This window comes from Jaculus jaculus, chromosome 4 (assembly GCF_020740685.1).
Source record: "Jaculus jaculus isolate mJacJac1 chromosome 4, mJacJac1.mat.Y.cur, whole genome shotgun sequence".
In the NCBI taxonomy this organism is placed as follows: domain Eukaryota; kingdom Metazoa; phylum Chordata; class Mammalia; order Rodentia; family Dipodidae; genus Jaculus; species Jaculus jaculus.
Genome location: NC_059105.1, coordinates 70,127,080 through 70,149,274, shown reverse-complemented (window position 1 = coordinate 70,149,274; position 22,195 = coordinate 70,127,080). Strand labels below are relative to the sequence as shown.

At 44.0% G+C, this 22,195-nt stretch overlaps 1 protein-coding gene across 1 annotated transcript in view; it reads right to left on the bottom strand.

Annotated features, from left to right (window-relative positions):
- The window catches only part of Lrp2 (LDL receptor related protein 2), a 180,505-nt gene that overhangs the window by 10,291 nt on the left and 148,019 nt on the right, over positions 1-22,195 (bottom strand). The window contains exons 55-69 of the mRNA XM_045147772.1: positions 21,908-22,104; positions 21,361-21,606; positions 20,645-20,773; positions 19,460-19,576; positions 17,001-17,117; positions 16,335-16,451; positions 15,369-15,506; positions 13,450-13,572; positions 10,090-10,218; positions 7,676-7,807; positions 6,570-6,701; positions 4,411-4,554; positions 2,797-2,962; positions 1,247-1,375; positions 673-893 (exon numbers count right to left, since the gene is read on the bottom strand). Coding sequence (XP_045003707.1) covers positions 673-893; positions 1,247-1,375; positions 2,797-2,962; positions 4,411-4,554; positions 6,570-6,701; positions 7,676-7,807; positions 10,090-10,218; positions 13,450-13,572; positions 15,369-15,506; positions 16,335-16,451; positions 17,001-17,117; positions 19,460-19,576; positions 20,645-20,773; positions 21,361-21,606; positions 21,908-22,104 — 2,237 coding nt within the window. The remainder of the gene's footprint in view (positions 1-672; positions 894-1,246; positions 1,376-2,796; positions 2,963-4,410; positions 4,555-6,569; positions 6,702-7,675; positions 7,808-10,089; positions 10,219-13,449; positions 13,573-15,368; positions 15,507-16,334; positions 16,452-17,000; positions 17,118-19,459; positions 19,577-20,644; positions 20,774-21,360; positions 21,607-21,907; positions 22,105-22,195) is intronic.

Below are 22,195 nucleotides of genomic sequence, written 5' to 3'. Positions count from 1 at the left end.
CCACTGCAAACAAATGCCAGATGCATGCACCACTTTGTGCAACTGTCTTTATGTGGGTACCAGGGAATCAAACCTGGGTCATTAGGCTTTGCAGACAAGAGCCTTAATTGCTAAACCCCAGACAGACACTATTATTTAGACAAGCAAATGTGCCATATATGGAATCATTGCAATTCTGCAAATTAAAAAGTTCTTTCCTTTCCAGATGTATATAATGAGCAATCTAGCACATGGAAAATTAATATGTCTAGGGGCAGCTGGGCTGGGCGTGGTGGGGCACGCCTTTAATCCTAGCAGTCAAGAGGCAGGCGTAGGAGGATTACTGTGAGTTCGAGGTCACCCTAAGACTAGAGAGTGAATCCCAGGTCAGCCTGGGCTATAGTGAGACCCTACCTTGTGGGGGAGGGAATATATATTATATAAATATGAAGCTGGATGTGCACTGGTATCAGAAAAACAAAATGCCACCTTCGAGCAGCCTAATATAGATCTTGTTTATCTCAGTTATGATTTTTGCTAATGGATTCCTTTGCATTTAATTTAGCAGCTGAGAGTTGAAGGGCAAGGACTAGACAAACCATTTCCAAAGATCAGTGGTTCTTGAGAAATAGAGCAAAGAGATTAGAAATGTTAACTAATTACTCAGTATATTAAATTATGACCCATTCTAACCTTCATTTACAATGATTCTTCTGTCAGTCCCATCATATTTTATGGTTTCAATTACATCCTCCTTTGAGTCACTCCAATAGATCCGGTCACCATTCAGATAATCTATGGTAAGGCCATTTGGCCAACCAAGGTCCTCAGAAACCAAAACACTGCGGTGTTCCCCATTCATCCAGGCAGACTCGATTTTAGGTTCTTTTCCCTGATCTGTCCAGAACATAAGCCTGTAACAGAAATGGTCACTGAAGCATCTCACCTAGTGGTACCTCCCTACTTCTGCAGTGGGGGAGCACAACAGTCCAGGGACCTGACAACTCAATACTGCTCTCTTTATACTTTATACTCTTGAGGTATGTGAGACACAAGAAGCAAAACTGGGTGTTGGCTCAGGGCCACATTAAAGGTTAATCTCAGCAAGCACTTCCCCAGTGTCACTGCTGAGTTTCTAGGACAGAAGATAGCCGATGGAAAACAGTAGAATCAAAGAATCATAGTATTTTATATACAAATGTCTAAAGGGAAAAAAAATCATTCATTCCAGGTCATAATTTTAGGATCCAGTAGAGAATATACTTACCCTAGCTTAGGATTCACAACAATTGCACCTGGCTGATCCAGTTGGGTAGTAATCAGCCACTTTCTGTACCTTCCATCAAGCGTAGCCACCTCAATCCGTTGGCTCTTGGCATCTGACCAGTAAATATGCCTGAATTCAAAGATAATGTTAAATGAGTGTAGACTGCTCATTTCAGAAGTTTGGACACAAGAAAATTTAGTGTGTGAATTCTGGGCGCAAAACAGATGCCTGCAAACAGTGCCCCACAGCTCTTCAGCCAAGGTTACATATGCAAGAGTGAGGAATGGAGGGACTGCTGCACAATTAACCACAACAGCTAAAGCAGCAGAGCTGAGTGCAGAAATCGAAACGGCTTTATATCTGAACTGTTATGAGACAGGTAGAAATCCAAAGACACTTTTGAGCTGATCCTTTCTTACTGCTCATGAGTCTATTTCCTCCTCAGCAAGAGCCCTTGGGGAAATCAATGAATGTGGCATCAGTCCCCACACATCCAGCAAGACCACCCTGGCCCTCTTTCCACTTCTGAGGCTGCAAGTCTTAGCCCCTTACAGCAGACATAGCCTGGAAGTTTCTTGATGCCCTCACTCATTAAGAGAAGACAGAAGGTCGCAGTAATGGTTCTCTAAGGCCCCGTTTCCTGACAGAAAATGCTGAGGGTGAGTCTCCTGCTATCCTAAAGGCACAACAGAGACCCAATTAACTTCTTCAGAGGAACACAAGTCTCCCAAGAATACTAGACAAGACTGTTAAAAGGCGAAAATGAATTTGTAGTTCAAATGACTCTCCATGCTCCAGAACAGCAATGAGCCTGTAGGCTTCCCTCTCAAACATTTCCCCATTATTAGTCCATTTTCAAGGACACAAAGAGTCAGAAGACTTGAGCTCCTGTGCACATGACTACCGGCGCATAGTTCCACACGAGCCTACATCTTGTGCATCTACCTTAGGAAGACCATGCATAAGGTTCTGAGCTAGTCACCACCCAAGCGATGGACCTCAGGTCCCCAGAAAGGATACCTGAGCCAAAAGATACTAGAAGGTCTAAAAGAACAGAACAAAGCCCACAGCTCTAGTCACTCTAGGCCAGAGGTTAAGAGGGGAAGTCAAATTCCCCAATGGCATCAGATAGCTCTCCAAATTGTGGATTGTTCCTCCCCTACATATTTATTGTAGAAGAAAAGGTTTGATTCCAGCTAATTTGCTTGGAGAGGTGTAAGCCTGTCCCATTCTTTCATAAAATAAGCGGTGCTGCTATAATCAAAGTTACTCTTGTGGTTGAGTATTTAGGGAGCAAGAGAGCTCTCATATACAACGCAGAATCTTGACTGACATGTTTTCTCCATGGCACATATAGAATATAGGAATGGACAGTGTTTATATGATACACTGGGGCAAGCAGAGTTGGTTTTGGGGGCCAAGGCAAGTTGCAGCACCAGCTGCTAAGTTTTCCAATGCCAGTTAGAGGCTGAACTCGTGTACTATGGGTGAGGAGAGAGTGCTCACCAGCGAGACAGAGTAGGCAAGAGGGAAACGTGTGGCAACTTTACCTTCCAACCCAGTCGACCGCTAGTCCGTCAGGCTGCATGATGTAATTCAGGCCCAGGTCAACTTCACGTATGGGATTATTGCTGCCAGATTCGAAGCCAGGGATGTAGGCTCGTCTGATAGCACCAAATTCAGAGCCCTGTCCCAGCACAGTGTAATATACAACACCTACAAAGGAACACATACCTTCATGTTAGGGACATCAGTAAAAAAAAAAAAAACAACATCTAGTGCCTGTGTACTCCGACCACGTCCATCAGTATACTCAAACCTCCAAATCTGTCATACGTGGGCTGTGAATTCTTTAAATCATAGAGCTAGAAGATGAGCGAGGCAAGGCTAGAGGAGTTTGTAGGCAGACAAGAAAAGGCTCAGATAGGCATTTATTACTTATTTATTTGCGTATGTTGCTTGCTTGCGTGGCTTTGTGGGTGTAACGTGGGGGGTGTCTGAGTGTCATATGCGTATGTGCTGTGTGGTGTGGTGCATGCAGGCCTAAGTGGCCCTGCAGCCTCCCCCGTGCTCAGCTGTGGCAGGGACGCTTGCCCGAGGGAGCCAGAGCCTAACGTTACTTGTTCCACTCCATTGCTCTTCCACCCATTCTTAGGTGAGCCATGGTCTCTTACTGAAATAGGAGTTTGTTGTTCTTCATAAACCCAGGTAATCCCCTGGTCTCTTTGTTCCACTGTGCAAGACCGGGCTTACGCGTATGCAATGCCACACCCAGCTTTTATGTGGGCTCTGGAGATTCAAACTCCAGTGGTTCCATCCCCTCAGACACTCATGCTGATGCAGAAGGCATATGTCACTGAGCCAGTCCGGGCAGTATTCACTATTTTTTTTTTCACTCGAGTTCTTCACTGAATACCCTGCCTGCAGGAGATGTTAGGTCAGGTGCCTGGCACCCAGAGAAGAATTAGATTCCACCTCCAAAGAGCACAGTGTTAGGAGGTAAGGGGAAAAAAATGTGACAATTAGCTACAAAACTCAGTGTGACATGTATTTTAGTAGAAGCATTGGTTCATGGGAGAGGATTCACAGACCTGTTCCAGGAGTGAACCTGGAGCTCAGGGTTTGAAAAGAAATTTGCTAAGGGTTCAATGGTGTAGACAAAAAAAGAGTTGCATGAGCAAAGACAAGGAGATATTAAAATGTAAGAAGAGGTGGGGAAGACAGGAAAGGCAAGAGCTCCAGTGTGCTGGACAGTAGTTTCTACTTCCATTCAGACAACAAAATACAGTTGATTTTGGACCGGAGAGATGACGTAGTGTATATAAAGCACTTGCCTCTCGGGCCTGACTTTGATCTCCCCAGAACCCATGAAGAAAAGCCACGGTGGGCTTCTGAAATCCCAGTACACTGGTGACCAGATGGAGTGGAGGCAGGAGAACTTCCTGGAAGCTCACAGCAAGCACAGCAAAGAACAGCAGAGGGAGATCCAGAGGGAGGCGGAAAGGCGAGGACTGAACGGAGAGCTGTCTCGGCCTCTCCGGGCGGGCTGTGGAGGAACGCTCATGCCCGCCTCCCACCCACACGTGAGCACGCCCAGAAAGCAATTTCCCCCAAAATGCGACAAAGTCGGTTAGCAGCAGCGGCCAACGCCACTTTCTACTCACTGAGGCCCATGCCCTCGGGGTCCCAGTCATAGTCAAGAGTCTGGATATGTTCCTCCTCCTCAAGATATTCTGAGAACTTTTCAGATGACACATTGTACTTTCGAATTCGAACATTCTCAGGCAGGAGCAACAGAGGAGGATTTCCTGTTTAAAAAACAGGGGGATGGTGAGGGACAAAGGACTGCTACTATTTATCTACTGGAACTTTTTAAGAGTAGAACATAAAATGCACACCAGGTATCCTTATTTTTAGAAATGAGTTTTTTTTTTATTTTGTTTATTTATTTTATTTATTTATTTGAGAGCAACAGAGCGAGAAAGAGGCAGACAGAGAGACACAGAGAGAATGGGCGCGCCAGGGCCTCCAGCCACTGCAAACGAACTCCAGACGCGTGCGCCCCCTTGTGCATCTGGCTAACGTGGGACCTGGGGAACCGAGCCTCGAACCGGGGTCCTTAGGCTTCACAGGCAAGCGCTTAACTGCTAAGCCATCTCCTCCAGCCCTAAAAATGAGTTTTATAGGAAACTATGAACAAAGCTGACCATCTCACTGAGTTACAAAATCCACACATGGTGGACAAGGCAGTTTTTCGTTTATCTCAGTGGCAGTTTAGGCCAGACTGAGACCACAGCAGAGTCCTCATTTTCAATGGATTTTTTTCATCATCCACTGACTAGATTGTGGATATTCAGTCTCACAGAAGAAATACAACATTCAAAGCCTCACTCAGTGCTCAGTCCTCACTACTGACTGACAGGTTTTGTGATTCTCTTAGCAGGTAATCATCTCTGTGGCTCAATTTAGCTTCTAGCTAATGAAAAGGCGGGGGAAAGCCAATTTGTTAAGTAGGGTTTTGTTTGTTTTTTTTTTTAAACTAAAGTAGTTCTTTCAATGCTGACTCGTCCAAAGATGTTTCCGTAGAATTTGTAAAACTCAGTTTACTTGAAAAATGCCAATCAAATGCAATTTAAGTAACTTTTCAAAGTTCAGTTTTTTAATATCCTCAGCCTTGACATTATGTTTATGTGAATATTCTAATTTATTTCAGTCATTGCCTTAATAAGATGACTTAAACATTTGAAAATTTGCTGCTTAAATTACCAGGCCAACTGTTCAAATGCCTTCATGTTGGTGTGGAGGACAGGATACTAGATGGGCTAGTCAAACTTAGGTCTAATTTATATTAGATGAAACTTTTGGAGAGCTGGGCATGGTGGCACACTTCTTTAATCCCAGCACTCCGGAGGCAGAGGTAGAAGGATAGCCATGAGTTCAAGGCCACCCTGGGAATAAATAGTGAATTCCAGAACAACCTGAGCTAGATAGTGTGAGACCCTACCTTGGAAAACCAACAAACAAGCAAAAAAAAAATTTTGGAATTGTACAATAAAAGTCACCAAATTCAAAAATAAAATTTATGCCGGGCATGGTGGCGCACGCCTTTAATCCCAGCACTCAGGAGGCAGAGGTGGGAGGATTGCCATGAGTTCGAGGCCACCCTGAGACTCCATAGTGAATTCCATCCAGGTCAGCCTGGGCTAGAGTGAGACCCTACCTTGAAAAACCAAAATAAATAAATAAATAAATAAATAAATAAATAAATAAATAAATATAAAATTTATCCCTTAACTGGGATGAAATTTCTGAACATAATGCCTCTGACTTATACTCTTTTTCCTTTTGCCATTTCTATCTAGCATTTATTTATTTTTATTTGGCCTGACATTAATGTGAAGCTAATGGCCGAAGTTCAGAAAGCACCAGTCTCCCTTAGGCCCAGGACCAGCAGCAGACCATGGGCAGTAAGGGGCATGTCAGCAGAGTGTCCGTCCTTGATTTCTCCCAGATCAGAGTTTTGTGATTATCTTGGCTTATAAGGCCTCAAACCTTGGCCTCCGTTGACTGGGAGTTAGGGGGCCTCATCCATTTCTCTCTATTGGTCAACATCCCACTGCAAGTTTTCTTATCTCCTGCAAGCTGATACCTGTCTACTTTTTGAAGTTTCTATCCAGGTTGGCAAGAGGCTAATTCTACAATGATACCTAAGTATCTGACTTTTAATTTTACTTACGTATTCAGTGTGTAAGCTGGCAGAGGAGGAAAGAGAATATTAGAAGAGAATATTAGAAGTTGATTTCCCAGCATGAGCCCGTCATACCATTAGCAGCACACCGTTCTCCATGGTGGGCGCTCATAGACGTGAAGCCATCCGCGCAAAAACATTCATAACTTCCTTTGGAATTTTGACAGCTTTGAGGACAAACCCCAAATTCCTCACATTCATCGATATCTGCAGGCAAAATAAAACCAAATATGCAACATACATTCTGATCTATTCTTCAGAGAACCTGTTTTTGTTTAGATTCATATTCAGAAGCAATGAGGACCGTGAACAGTGCAGATTTTTAAAAAAAAATCAGCATGTGTGGTACATTTCTTGCTGTTTCCCATGCTTCTTCTTAGATGGTTTCTTTTCATGTATCATTGAACCTAAAGCCCCAACTGAGACAGGTATAACTAAATCAGGACAAGGAAAACTTCATAAAATAATAGAGCAATTTTTTTGAGGTAGGGTCTTCACTCCAGCCCAGGCTGACCTGGAACTCTGTAGCTATAGCTCCAGGCTGACCTTGAAGTCACAGCCATCCTCCTACCTCTGCCTTCCAAGTGCTGGGATTACTAGAGCAATTTTTGCTCTACTATTTTTCCTAGCAGAAAGCATCGATGATCTCAATATTCGGTATGACTTTGTAGCTTCCAGAGCAAGACTCGTTGATTTGGTCTTTCAATTCAGTTCTTAAGCTTTAATAAGCATCTGAGTATGATATAAAGGTATGGTATAAATCACATAAACGATACCTCAACTCACACTCACCACTGACTACTTCTAACATCACACTCTAGAACTCACTTATTCCTCGCCTGAGGAGGTGTGTAATAAGTGTGTGCAGTTGGCTGAAGATGAAGACAGTAAGCTTTCTCATCTTGTAGGTCTTGTTCTTTGACTTTGCACACTGCTGCAATAAGCCATCATCAACAAGACCATCATGCATCTCAGTTCCGTACATTACCGAGCATGCGCTGCCTCTCTGTTCTCAGCCAGGCGTGAGTAAGACATGCAGAGAAAACCATCAACTGGCACATGAGAATTTTAGTGCCCAGGAACGATGAGTTTATTCCCATTGAGGAAACACTTTGGTGTTTTAATTAGAACCTTGAAAATATAAGGTTCTCTGAATAATGATTGAAGGGAAAATATTATACCTTGGCAAGAATTTCTGTCCAGAGTACCAGCTTTGAACCCAGTTCTACAAGAGCAGATAAATCCTCCTCCACTCAGCTGGGTACAATTGTGTTCACATACATTTTCAGCACATGTTCTTTTGTCTCCGAGATCTGAAAAAAAAAAAAAAAAATCCCAGCATTACAAATACAAGGAGCGAGCCACCTGGGCAGACACTCCTATACAGCACCCAGAGGTGAGCCTTCCCAGAATAGTAGATCTGTAGTCTGAGCTCTGGCAATGCCTGATGTCATCTACCTTTGTCATAGGAAGTTGTGGGATCTCTTGGTTCCTTCTCTCACATCAAATAGACTTGTGTCACTGTCTTCTATAATATACGCTGAGATGAGTATAACCACACTTCAGGGTCCCTCATGGTATAACTGTATTACTTTATATAGTTTTATTTAGTATTTATTTATTTATTTGACAGAGGGAAAAAAAGGAGAGAGAGAGAGAAAAAGAAAGAGAATGGGCATAGCAGGGCCTCTAGCCACTGCAAATGAACTACTGATGCAAACGCCACCTTGTGCATGTGGCTGGGGTCCTGGGGAATTGAACCTGGGTCCTTTGGCTTTGCAGGCAAATACATTAACTGCTAAGCCACCTTTCCAGCCCTACTTTATATAGTTTTAGTAAATTAACAATATTGAATTTCAATGAGTAGAAAAATAACGAGGCATGGTGGGTCATGTCTATAATCACAGCACTTGAGATGCTGAGGTAGGAAAGGTGAACCATTAGTTCAAAGCTAGCCTGGGCTACAAAGTGACTTTCAGGTTAGCTTGGGCTAATGAGACCATACTTCAAAACAAACAGAAAATCAGTAAAGCAAGGGAAGCATAATGCCATTCAAGAGAACACTGTCCCTGCATGCACATTCAATAACCAAAGCCCGAAAGAAGTCTATTCAACTTTCTGTTTCTTCTTGAGCCAGGTTCAGTGTAAGGAATTTGTCTACTTCATATAAGCTTTCAAGTTTGTTGCCAGACTTTTTATAATAATTCTCTTAAGATCTTCCAGTCCCTGTAAGGATGGTAATCACATCCCTGCTACATTGATAAACAAATGCAACCTAATCCAGCCACACCACCTCTCTGAGCCTCATGTGTACAACTAACGTATAATCTCCTCCCAACTCTGACATCTACTATGTGATTAGAACGTCCAGTTTCTAGACCCTTGAGTGAGTCTACAAGAACCCTTAACAAGAGCAGAAATTACACAGCATTGTGGAACTGTTTCACAATTTCATCTGAAGACTGGAAGCATCAGAAGGAATACCTGCCCAATCAACGTTGCAGCCAAATAACCGCGGGTGGTTATTTGCTAATGTGACTGGGCATGTGGCTCAGTGTTAGAGCATGTAGGAATTTGAATGTGGCAGTGTAAATGTATGGCCCTATAGACTTAGTCTAGCCCTAAGGTATGTTTGGGGGGTGGATCTGAACTCCGGCCAGAGGTGTGTGTGGGGAGAGCAGTTGAGTTATGGTGGGTTCCTCCTTGCTTGTGGTCCTGGCTGTTTTGGTGGTTTCTCTCTGCTTCATCTATGAAAGGAAGCTAACTTCTTCCACCAACGATGGACCTTCCCCTGGATCTGTAAGCCTGAAATAAACCTGTTCCTCCTGTCAACTGCATGTAGTTGGATACATGTCCCAGTAACAAGGTGCTGACTACAACAGAGCACTTGTCTAACAACCATCTTCACAAACCCAGGCATGTGGTATTTTGTTTATAAGGCAGACATTCTAGTTTCTATTGCATGGGGAGAGAATAATAATCGCCAAGAAACAGCAAGTCAATCTATTGTTACAATCACAGAAATAATGTCAACAATCTAATATCAACTCACTTTCTTTATATCTGAATGATACTAAAAGAAAATAATTGTCTTTCCATTCCTGGAAATTTAGAACTTGAGTAGATTTTAGGTGCTCTGGCCATATTCACACTAAGAAAATGATAACTATGCGCACTTGTTTGATGATAAGTAACCATTTCCTTCTGTGTATAAAAAAAATCCTCTTGCACAACTTAAGCAGTGGCTTAAGAATATTTATTTACTTACTTATTTATTAATTTTTGGTTTTGCAAGGTAGGGTCTTGCTCTATCCCAGGCTGACCTGAAACTCACTATAGTCTCAAGCTGGCCTCAAACTCACAACAGTACCCCTACCTCTGCTGGATATTAAAGGCATGTGCCAATGCGTCTGGCTAAGATTTTTCTTTTTTTAAATCTGAATAACAGTTACAAGGATGAAATGAGTGGCCCATATAGAATGTTTAGTACAATGGCTCAAAGCCATGTACTTGCCTGCAGTCAGGAAAACAAACTCATGACAATTATGTGACTATGATTTCCCACAGTGACATAGAAAAACATGTGTTTACTTACTGCAGCCTATTTCATCAGAACGGTCACCACAGTCATCGACGTCGTCACACACATATTGCTGCAAAATGCAGTTACCATTGCTACACTTATATTCATTTTCTGTGCAAGGTTTAGGGGTTGGTTTTCTACCTGTAATTTAAAATAACTTAAGTCAGTATTCTCCTGTGAGGCAGATGCATTACTCCCCTCTAGGGCAGAAAGAGCAATGACTCACTGAATAAACGCACATTTCTCTCTATTTCCCAGACCCCTGTGCAACTAAATTTGGATCTTGTGACTAATTCTAGCCAATGGACTATGGATGGGAAGTGAGATATGTCACCCCTGGACTGAATTAGGCGTTATCAGGAGACATAGCTGTCAGATGGAGGAGGCTGTGTAAGCTTCATATGAATGAGAAAGAAGTGAGCTGTGTCACAGTATTGAGGCTTTGGGATTTGTTACTTGCAGCAGCTAGGATCAGTTACCCTCAATAATATATAGTGATGAGTGAAGTTGCTCTTTCCAAATCAAAAACCTCAATTTGGCTTAACAGTCAGGAGATCCAGTTATGCAATGGCAAATCACTGGGCAGAGCTGTCACCTGAGAAAAGCTAAAGGCAGATCATGTGCCCTCTGAACTTGACAAGCCAAGCAACAAGGTTACAAACTAGAACGTCTGAGATGTGACATTGGCTGTCTTTACCTGGGTATGGCAAGGTTGTGCAAGCGAAAGAGAACCTTGGTGAAGAACTGGTTGATGTATAATGCAAGACATGCAAGGAAATATAGGGCAAAATTCTGCAGTATGAGAAAAGTTAACTGTATATAATGTCAAACTGAAAGGGACTGAGGCACGATGGTCACTCTCTTTTCCTAAATGGCAATCGGCTAACAGGTATATAGCCAAAGATGCCAGAACCCTGTGGATGTTCGAGGCTTTAAAGAACTCTTGGGGGCTGGAGAGATGGCTTAGTGGTTAAGCGCTTGCCTGTGAAGCCTAAGGACCCCGGTTCAAGGCTCGGTTCCCCAGGTCCCACGTTAGCCAGATGCACAAGGGGGTGCATGCATCTGGAGTTCATTTGCCGTGGCTGGAAGCCCCGGTGCGCCCATTCTCTCTCTCCCTCTCTGTCTTTCTCTCTGTGTCTGTCGCTCTCAAATAAATAAATAAAAAATGAACAAAAAAAAATTTAAAAAAAAAAAAAGAACTCTTGGGCCCCAAACCTTGTAAAGCAAGTAAGCTTAGGAAAGTGTACATGTCCCTGTACCCTCCCCTCACTTGAAGATGAACACACTGCCCAAGGCTTGGATCATGGACAATGAAGAACAAGAGTTCTTTCCAGGGTGGTATCCTGACTTAAATCTCCTCTGCACCAAGGCTGGGCCTTGACAGTATCTGTATGCAATGGCCACTTGTAATTCCTTCAGGTCAACACAGGAAATCAGTACTGTCTTGTGAAGGTGTGTCGTGGTAGCTCAACGGCATTACAGAATTTCTATAGGGTAGTGATTGCAAAAGTTTAATTCTTTCATTCCGAACAGAATGAAGTTAACTGTTTACTTCTGCTATGTTTTTATTGAGGACAAGAGACACAAATAAAACAAGGGACCAGACCAAAAAGAACCACGTGTGGAATTGATGAAGTTACTACTGCCCATGACCCAGAACTCCTGGTTTCAATTATGGGAAGGGACTGAGTTCTGTCCCCTATGAAATGGCCTTAAAAGTGTTCCACATATGAGAAAAAAAATGTAAAAGGACAGTCAGTGGCATAAGAGGAAAATAAGATTTAAAAAAAAAAATAGGGCTCATTAAATAGCCAGGCATTTCCCTGCATTTTCCAAGCCTCCTTGTAGTGAGATAAAGACCATGTGTCTACTTCTGGCCAATGGCCTATAAACTCAAATGAGGTCTGTCACAGATCCTGGAGAGTGGCAACCCTGAAGACAAGGTGTTCAGGCTGGTATAAGTCTAAGGTGGAGGTAGGCAGATTGGCTTCCACCAAAACTTGGCATAAGTAGACAATAAACCTTTTCTGGGCCTGGTGGTGCAGACCTGTAATCCCATCTACTTGGGAGGGTGAGCCCAGAGGATTGCCAAGTTCAAGGCCTGCTTGTGCTATACAGGGTAGGATGAAGGACAGCCTGGGCAACTTAGACTCTGGCTGGCTCAAATTAAAGGTAAGACAAGGGCTAGATAAATGACTTTGCAGATGAGGCATTTGCCTAGACAGCCAAAGGAGCAAGGTTCAATTCCCCAGGACCCACATAAGCCAGATGCACAAGGTGGTGCATGTGTCCAGAATTCGTTTGCAGTGGCTGGAGGCCCTGGGAGGCCCTGGTATGCCTATTTTCTCTTTCTCTTGTAAATAAAAATTAAATTAAATTAAATATTTAAAAAAAGGTAAGAAGAGAGCTAAGGATATAGCTCCATAATAGAATGCTTGCATTCTATTATGTATGTAAAATGTATGTATGTATATATGTAAAATGCTCTGGATTCAATCCTCAATATCACACAAAAATTATTTTTCCATTTCCATCCTTTGGTGTGTGCTTCAACTTAACATGCAACAATGTTATAAGTGCAGATTGATGTCTACCAAGATTGACTGTTGGCATATTGTCAGAACCCTCCTTGACAATCCCCACTCCCACTGAGTGTTGTAAGGCATATATGTTGCGGCCACATCAGTATGAGGGATTAAAAAATGGAAAACTTGGGTGTTTATCTAAATTTTCAAAATGACATCTCTTCAGCCAAAATAGTAATTGGAGTCAGGGGAAATAAGTTTCCTCAGTGACTTCTTCCTAGGCAAATAAAGTAGCCCAGAAAAATCTATCAAGTCTCTTTCAATGGACCAATTTTTAAACATTCTCAATGTGCAGATATGTCCAGCAGTTAAAATAGGAAATGCAGCCAGTCTATGCTTTTTTTTCCAGAAGGTGGAAATGGATTTCCATATTCAGGAGGACATTAGATAAGCTCTGTGAACACCGAAGCTGCCTTCCTTAAACCAGCCTTCTCAGCGGACCTCCAGAAGGACCACTCATTCACACACCAGATGGGCAATAAGCAAATGAAGGCTGTAGAGTAACCAACCATCACCTTTGGAAACAAATCACCCATTCACTTGTCATATGTGACTCAATCAGAATTAAAGGACAAATTACAGGACTTAGAAACACTGTGTTCCAATGAGGCAGAACTGAGCACGTTTGGCCTGAGCACCACTGTACACAGTCAGCCAGCAGAGGGACACCACTGCAGGTAGGAAGGAAGCTTCCAGAAGACAAAATGGAGATCCCAGAGGCGCATCACTTCAGACAATGTGGGGGGGGGGCGCTAGTTCCTCCCGCTCCAGTGTACCCTTGGCTTACAGTGCTCCACTTTCTCATCCGTTCCGTCTCCGCAGTCGTCCACACCGTTGCACAGCTGGTGAGAATACACACAGCGACTGTTGTCACACCGGAAACGGTGAGGTGCGTTGCATGGAACATTGACTGAAATATGGAAAGGCAAATGTGCAAATTAAAAGTCAGTACCAGGCTCGCTTTATTCGCTCATCATTCATTCATTGATTGAATAACAGACACATCTAAGCAGACGCCAAGCACGGTAGCAGACATAGATATACTGATGGGTCCACTGATGGGGCCCCTCGGGGGGATCTGATACCCAGCACAGGGAGGAGGGAGGAAGCTCAGTAGAGGAAGGCGCTGGGTCAGGAAGACAGGGAGGGGCATGGTGGCTTTGAGATCTTTGTGAAAGTCTCCTTGGCTAGAACCTGGAAAAAGAAGGCAGGCTAGACAAGCCAGCAGGACCATACACTGGCTCACCCTAGCCTCAAGGAAACTGTTGTTCTATCCTTGTGAATGTAATTGTCACTGAGCCTCCACAGCCCGAAGTCTTTACTAAGTTTTTATCCTATGATAGGCTTTCCTTGGTGAATTCTTGACATCTTACATTGAAAGTTCATATCTCTATCAGTGAGTCATTGTTTGCAGAATGAGACATCAGGCTGCTGCTTATGCCACTGTGAAAAAGGGAAGAGTTGTACCCAGGTAGATCTAGACACAGTCCTCCCCGCATATATCATGAGTTCAAAAAACTCCATGTGCATAACTCCACATCTTATATGTTAAGGATGTGGGCATTTGATGTTTCTGACTTTATAGCACAAATAGGGGTGTTTCAGGGGAAAGCCAGATTCTAAGGCTGGCTAGTAAAGCTACTGCAATAATTATATTCTATGAATGGCAAGTACAATACTAGAAAACAGTATGTGCATGTGTATGCATGCACATGTGTATATCCCTGCCTTTATAAAATGTTATTTACTAGCTATGGGTATTTTGCCTTATGGAGGGAAACAACTTCATAAGACTTTTTTTTTTTTTGGAACATAGCTACTTCCTTTAAAAAAAAAAATAAAATAAAGGTTTTAAGGCTGGGTGTGGTGGCGCACACCTTTAATCCCAGTACTAAGGAAGTAGAGGTAAGAGGACTGTGGTGAGTTTGAGGCCACCCTGGGACTACATAGTGAGTTCCAGGTTAGCCTGGGCTAGAGTGAGACCCTACCTTGAAAAACAAACAAACAACAAAAAAAAAGTTTTAGCCAGGCATGGTGGCACACCCCTTGAATCCCAGGACTCGGGAAGCAGAGGTAGGAGGATCGCCACGAGTTCAAGGCCACCCTGAGACTACAGAGTAATTCCAGGTCAGCCTGGACCAGAGTGAGACCCTACCTCGAAAAACCAAAAAAAAAAAAAAAAAAAAAAAAAAGTTTTAGAATGCTATTGTGAAAACATGATGTTCAAGCTGGGCATGGTGGCACATGGCTTTAATCCCAGCACTTTGGAAGCAGAGGTAGGAGGATCACCTTGAGTTCAAGGCTACCCTGAGACTACACAGTGAATTCCAGGTCAGCCTGGGACAGAGCTAGACCCTACCTCAAAAACAACAACAACAACAACAAAAAACTACAATACTCTGTCGGAGGGTTAATACTTAAAAATGAGTAGGAAAGAATGTAGGAAAAGAATTGCAAGAGACAACATGAACTGTGAACTTCAAAAGCACAACTGTAGCTAAGTCAGACAGTTCAAAAAGAGTTTAATTGTCTGAAACCATGGATGTTGACTGAGATAGTAAACTGAAGCAGGAAGACCAAGGGACCTCACACCCCCAGTGATGATATATCAAGTGCTCAGAGCTGCACAGCTGCCCTCAGAGAGCACGCCCTGCATGAAGGGAACACTGAGCTCCGCCAGAGTGCAGCCCTCTCCCTCGCACTTACAGCACAGGTGAAGTTCTTCATCAGAGCCATCTCCACAGTCGTCCTCCCCATCACAGGTCCAAAAGGACTGGATGCACACATGGTTTTTGCATTCGAACATCACAGCTGGGCAGTAGGTACCATTAGGAAAGCGAGTGGCTGTTGGTGGTGAGTGGACACGTAAGAGTTACTTTGGAGAAAGCTGTCCGCCTATGTGACCCTTATCTCTCGCTGTTATAACCTGCTCTTCCTTATCCATATACCTGCTCTATGGTCTTCCTTCAATTCTGAAGGAGTATGTCTTAAGGAAAGTTCTCTAAAATCAGTTCTCAGTGACAGGGATCATTCCAGAGACTGGACTTTTTGTCCCTGGGCAAATGTAACGCTCCACCTGTTTCATCTAGCTTTACGCAGCATGTGTTTCAGAAGTCTCTTTGAAAGCAGCCTCACCATCAATGGGGTGTGTGTGCGTGTGTGAGTGTGTGCATGCATGCACACATATGTGTGTAGGCCAGAGGACAGTATCAAGTGGTATTTTCATGATTTCCATCCACCCTTTTTGGAGACAGGTCTTTCCATGGCCTGAAAATTGCCAAGTAGGTAAGACTGACTAGCCAGTGTGGCCCAGGAATCCTTTTGTCTCTGGCTCGACAGCATTGGAATTTCAAGGGTGTGGTACCACACCCACAATATTTACTTGGGTTCTAGAGATCAAACTCGGGTCTTCATGTTTGTGAGCTATCCTTTGTTTTTTATACTAGACACTTTATCAAAAAAAGATTTGTCAAGTTACTGATTGGTAAAGTGCCTAAGAATTATTAGTTGGTTAGCTCATACAACTTAATGGAAGGAAAACAATGTTAATGTCATGCACAGTACAATATTGTGGAACAATCACAAACCCCAGTGGGACTGAAAATACTCATAGTCTCGCCTATCATATCCACATGCTCCAGCCCACAGAATCACAGGAGGAAAGTAGCTCACGGCAAGTGGATTCATCAGAGGCATCCAAACAGTCAGCCCTTCCATCACATTTCAGGGTGTTGGGTATACAGTGTCCGCTTGTACACTGAAAATGTTCAGGATGGCAGGTCCTCAGCTCTGCAGAGAAAAGATCATCACCACCTGAAGGCATCTCCATTTGCAGATAGGCACTAGACACACGGAATGCAGTGAGGATTTCACAGCATTCTTACCCATGTCCCATGCCTAGCTCAACAAACCCACAATGGAGGTTAGCAAAAACTCACCTTCTCCACTCAATGGAAAGTCCCTGTCCTTCTCTATCTGCCAATCTCAGCTGTCAAGCTTTTTCTCAGACATCGAAATCCCCAAATTTATTTCAGTTGGTGCTTACTATTCTTGTCTCTGTCCTTTGACCTCTATAACAGGGTGACTGTCAGAGGACTAGCATGACCAATGTGTTTCTTTTCAAGACCAGTGCAGTCTGTCAGAAAAGGTTTAATTTAAAATGAGACCTTAATAAGTTCCTCGCTATTTCTAACTTAGATGACTGCAAGTTAACACATAGAAGCTGCACTGCAGAAAATTAAGACACTAAAACTTACATACCAGCTCAATCTCTGACTCCAGCTTGGAGTTCCTGCTCCATCACAGCATGTGACTCTCCAGCATGCCTCTGTCACTTACCACAGTCCCGTTCATCAGAGTTGTCCCCACAGTCATTGTCCTGGTCACAGACCCATCGAGAGGGGATGCACTGCTTATCAGCACATTGAAACTCGCTCTCTGAGCACTCCCGAGGAACTGGAAAGGAAAGCCACTGGGCCATCAGTGTGCTCGAGGAATCCCACCCCGAGGACAGGCTTGGCAGCTGACCACAGCCCATTGGTGCCTGTTTCCCTTCTTCGACCCAGTCCTAGGTCTACTGACTAGACCATTCTCCTTCCTAAACAAGACCTTCTGCTTCAAGTTTACATACATAAAGAATGGAAAGGTAATTTTATTTTTATTTCATAAAGCTCTATATAACTTCTTGTTGAGATTAATACAAACTTATTTTTGGTTTTCAGTGGTACGAGGGATTAAACTCTACCACTGAGCTATATCCTCAGTCTCATCCTCCTTTTCTTTTTTGAGACAGAGTCTCACAATGACTCCCAGGCAGAACTTGAGCTTGTGCTTCCCCTCCCTCTGCTTCCTGTAGATCTAGGAAATTCTAATAAGATCAGTTTTTGTGTGTGTAAGAAGTTTTTAGTTGGTTAATACTTGTGGTCATAATCAATATCCTAATTCTTCCAATTGCCTCTAATGAAAGTTCATTACATCTTCTAAAAGGTAACTACTGTTGAGGCCCTATCTAGAAAAACAAAAACAAACAAACAAACAAACAAAAACACATAGCTTTCAAAACTGAAGACCAGTAAGTTAAAAAGGAGATATAAAGGGAAAAGAAAGGAAGGGAGGAGGGTACTTAATAGGTAGGTATTATATATAGGTAAGTAGAAGAATAGATTAACGGGGGTGAAAAGGCCCAAAGTGAAGTCAGGGGAAGAGATTGAGTAAAGGAAAGGTGGAGGGAGGGCTAATCAAAATCTAAGAGGATGCAAATAAATCATATGGAATCCTTTGGTTTCAGACAATGGAACATTCAGGGGCCATAGATCGTTGTTAGAAAATTTTCAGTGCCAGGGATGGGATACCTCCAGTGAGTTGTTGGCCAGGGAGGTCCCTGAGGCCCCCAAAACATTATAGGCCATTGCTGAGGCCCTTGGTTTCCCAACAGGAATAGATGGTAAGACCCTATTGCTGAAGACTCCACATACTTGGGCTGCAAGGCCACTGAAAAATCCTGCTGGAACTGAGCTGATAACCTCCTCCATGTAGACCAGCTGACAGAAAGCTGGAAAAAGCCATTCTACATGTAGTTCACAATAGGAGAAAGAGATACCACCAGTGAAGATACTCAACAGTGGACACTGCAAGCCTTATAATTAGCCAGCCAGGCCAAATGAGCCAATGGGTGCAATAGTGGCACGTCTGTCATGGTGGAAACCAACTGCCCTCCAACTGGACTGGAGGCCTGCTCCATGGGGGGTAAATACATCCCTGATGCTGAAAACTTAAAACAGGGGTAGTCATGAGCCCTAGGGGTGTAACATCTGCTGATGTCTGGAGTATATACTATGCTTATCAAACTGCCCAGTAAGCACTTCTCTTAATATTTATACCCTTACATTAATGCTACTCTCACTTTGGGTAGAGAATCTTCTCTTTTCAGATGGCAGTGACCTTGGGATGACTCAGAAGGTATCATAGTGCTGGAAAGAAGTGACTGGAGTACTGAGTAACATCTCAATCACACCTTCCAAGGCTCAGGGTCTAATGCAGAAGAGGTGGTGGAAAGAATGTAAGAGCCAAAGGAAGGGTAAGACTCCTTACAACGTGCTCCTCCAGACACAAAATGGCCTGCATATCCATGACCTCACCATGCCTGACACTACCTACGCAAGACCATCATAAGAGGAAAAGATCATGACATCAAAATAAAAGAGAGACTGATTGAGATAGGGAGGGGATATGATGGAGAATGGAATTTCAAAGGGGAAAGTTGTTGGGGGGAAGGTTGGGTATTATCATGGGATATTTTTTATAATCATGGAAAATGTTAATAAAAAAAATTGAGAAAAAAATAAAAACAACTGAAGGTTGAGTTTGGTGTGACCCAGCCCTTGGGCTTCCTTTCCTCAATCCCATTGCCTGTTCCTTGCATGGGAAACAAGAACTGAAACTTGATCCAGTGTTTAACTTTGAGCCCCCCAGAAAGAATAGCAATGCAAACACAAGTCCCTCCTCTGCTATTATAGGACTATTTTGGAAAAAGTCTTTCCTTCCTCTACTTCTCTTGTCCTAATATTCTACCTGTGTCGTATGTGCTCTTTGTCCTAAACGATCTCAACTTTGCTTTGGAAAACAAGTTGCGTCAATAAATAACACGCAAAGACACACTTGAGCAAAAAGAAAAGGGGATACCCTTTCCAAAACCCTCTGCCAAAGCATGATCAGTACTTCCAGAGGAAGTGTGCATGCCCATCACCATGGAGAGCAGCCCCAGAGACTCACAGGACCCCAGAGCCCTGAGCGCTCACCACATTCTTCCTCGTCTGAGTCATCTCCGCAGTCATCATAGCCGTCACACTTCCAGCGAAGCGGGATGCAGTGGTGGTTCTTACAGCGGAAATCCCCAGGGCTGCACGGCCTTGCCTCTGTAGAGCACAGTCATTGCCAAGGTCAAGCCTTTGCCAACAACACTCGTGACACAGTCTGGGGATCATGCTTCCATGCACCTGAAGATCAGCTCCTGGCAACAGCCCTCTTTTCAATAGCCTGAACCCATGCTGACCTGCTCCCCTTTGTGCTTTGCAACAAGAGAGGCGAATATGGTGCCACCAGTCAATAGGACACTTCTGTCACATTGCCTTTAGTGGTTTAGACTCAGGATTATTAAAATACTCCCCACTATCTTCCTTATTTCACTTCCAACTAAGCCATACATATTTTGACCTTTGAATTCAAGTGAGAGCATGACTAATTTGTACAGTTTCCATTAATTTGGGTGCTGTGCCATAACCGCTCTTTCATGTCGCCAGAGTAACTATACCTACACAATAGGTGAGAAAAGGCAGACATCTAGAGAGACAATCATGGAACAAGATACATGAGAGTCATTTGGAAATTAATTTATCAAGTATGAATAAGGAATCTACATTTAGGATCAATTATGCATGTTTCTAACATCTGAACAATATCTTCCTCAACTACAGTGCCCTTTAGGACCAGGTGTCATTTGAGATGACATTTCAATTTCCCCAACAAGCCAGGTGTGGGTGGCACATGCCTTTAATCCCAGCACTTGGGAGGCAAAGGTAGGAGGATAGGGGCTGGAGGAATGGCTTAATGCAAAGCCAAAGGACCCAGGTTCGATTCCCCAGGACCCACGTTAGCCCGATGCACAAGGTCGTGCATGTGTCTGGAGTTCATTTGCCCTGGTGTGCCCATCCTCTCTCTCTCCCTCCCTCCCTCTGTCAAATAAATAAATAAATAAAAATAAAATATTTTTTAAAATAAAGGTAGGAGGATTGCCGTGAGTTTGAGGCCACCCTGAGACTCCATAGTGAATTCCAGGTCAGCCTGGACTAGAGTGAAACCCAGTCTCGAAAATCCAAAACGAAAAAAATTCCCCAGTAACGCTGTGAACTGCTACAAAGATGTAACCCAAATGACCCGTCTTCCGAGGTAAAATGACACTGGGCATGCCCTGCGGCGCCACCCACCGCAGCCTTGCTCGTCGCTGTTGTCCCTGCAGTCGTCCGCGCCATTGCACACGGCCCACTGGGGGATGCAGCGGTAGTTTGTTTTGCAGCTGAATTCTGTGTGGTTGTCACAGTTGTAGGCAGCGGTCACTGGAAAAGAACCACAAAAGAAGTCACAGTGAAGTGTGAGTCCTTCTGGAAAACGGCACCAGTGGGTTTCTTTAACCTTCTATTCCTCGTGCGGATAAGCAGCGATCATGTTGTCAATAAGCCTGACACTGGCCACATGCACGTGTGAGGTGTGGACTCGACCGTGAGCGCTGTGTCTTCTCTGGACCACTCATATGTCTTACAGTCTAGTTGGGGTGGGTGCTCTACTGGGTTTAAATGAAGAACCCAAATCTAAACACTAGCACTGGTAATCCACTTAATGTGAGCCTCACTTTCTTCTCCTGCAAAATAGGAAACAGTTAACCTGCACCTTCCCTACCCCGGTGTTTCTCCAATGAAAAAGCTGTCTTGTTCCCCACAGCTAGTCTTTCAGGGAATCAAGGGGAGGTGTCAGTTAATCCAGGAACAAGGTCTGGTTCCAAGCTGGGGCAATTCAGCTATGCTTTGTGTCATAGCGCCTGGGTTCTTAAGGAAACCCAGGGGAGCGTATCCCCTCGAGCTCTGTGTCCTCTCTCCAGTCACACTGGTCAGTCACCCCTGGTTCTTCTGCACCCTAAGGAACTTACTGCATTCGTGGATGGGCTCATCTGAATAGTCTCCGCAGTCGTTGTCTACGTCGCACTTCCAGCTCTGCGGGATGCACCGTCCGTTGTTACATCTGAACTGGCCCGGCCTGCAGGTCCTGCTGGAGCAGTGGGAACTGTCCTCATCTGAGTTATCTTGGCAGTCATTCACTGAGTCACACTGCCAGGCCTCTGGGATGCAACGCTTGTTGGCACACTGCCATTCATTGGTCTCACACCGGTGATGCTCTGAAAACACGGCATTGAGTTATTGTCTTAGAAGGCGTCGAACAGAAAAGCTCCTAATTCACAGTGGTGGATGGCATTTCTTCTCATTGGCTGTATATTCAAGCGCACTGTTATCAGATGTGAAGGGATATTCCCTTGACTGTGATCTCCTGCGTTCATAAATATCTTCTTCTGACATGTAGAAATACTGTGTGGATCCCCTGGCTTGCTAAACACACCTGCTAACTGCTCTCCCACGGAACATTGGCTTCTCATCTTTGTGCACAACCACAGCAATGGAGAAAACAGGAACCCAACATACCGCAGAGACTTCGCTCTTCGTCAGAGCCGTCGGCACAGTCCTGGTTAGCGTTGCACAAGGCCTGGGGGCTGGTGCAGTTGCCATCTCTGCACTGGAATTGTCCCAGGCGACAGAAGCGATGTGGGCATAGGTCTGATTCATCAGAGCCATCCGAGCAATCTTTCTGCCCGTCACACTTCCACCAGATGGGAATACATCTGAAAAATAACGATGATGATAAGCACAGCTCTTTTCTAGACACTCCCGGGCTCCAGAGGGCAGGCTCTATCTGGAGAGAGGACATCAACA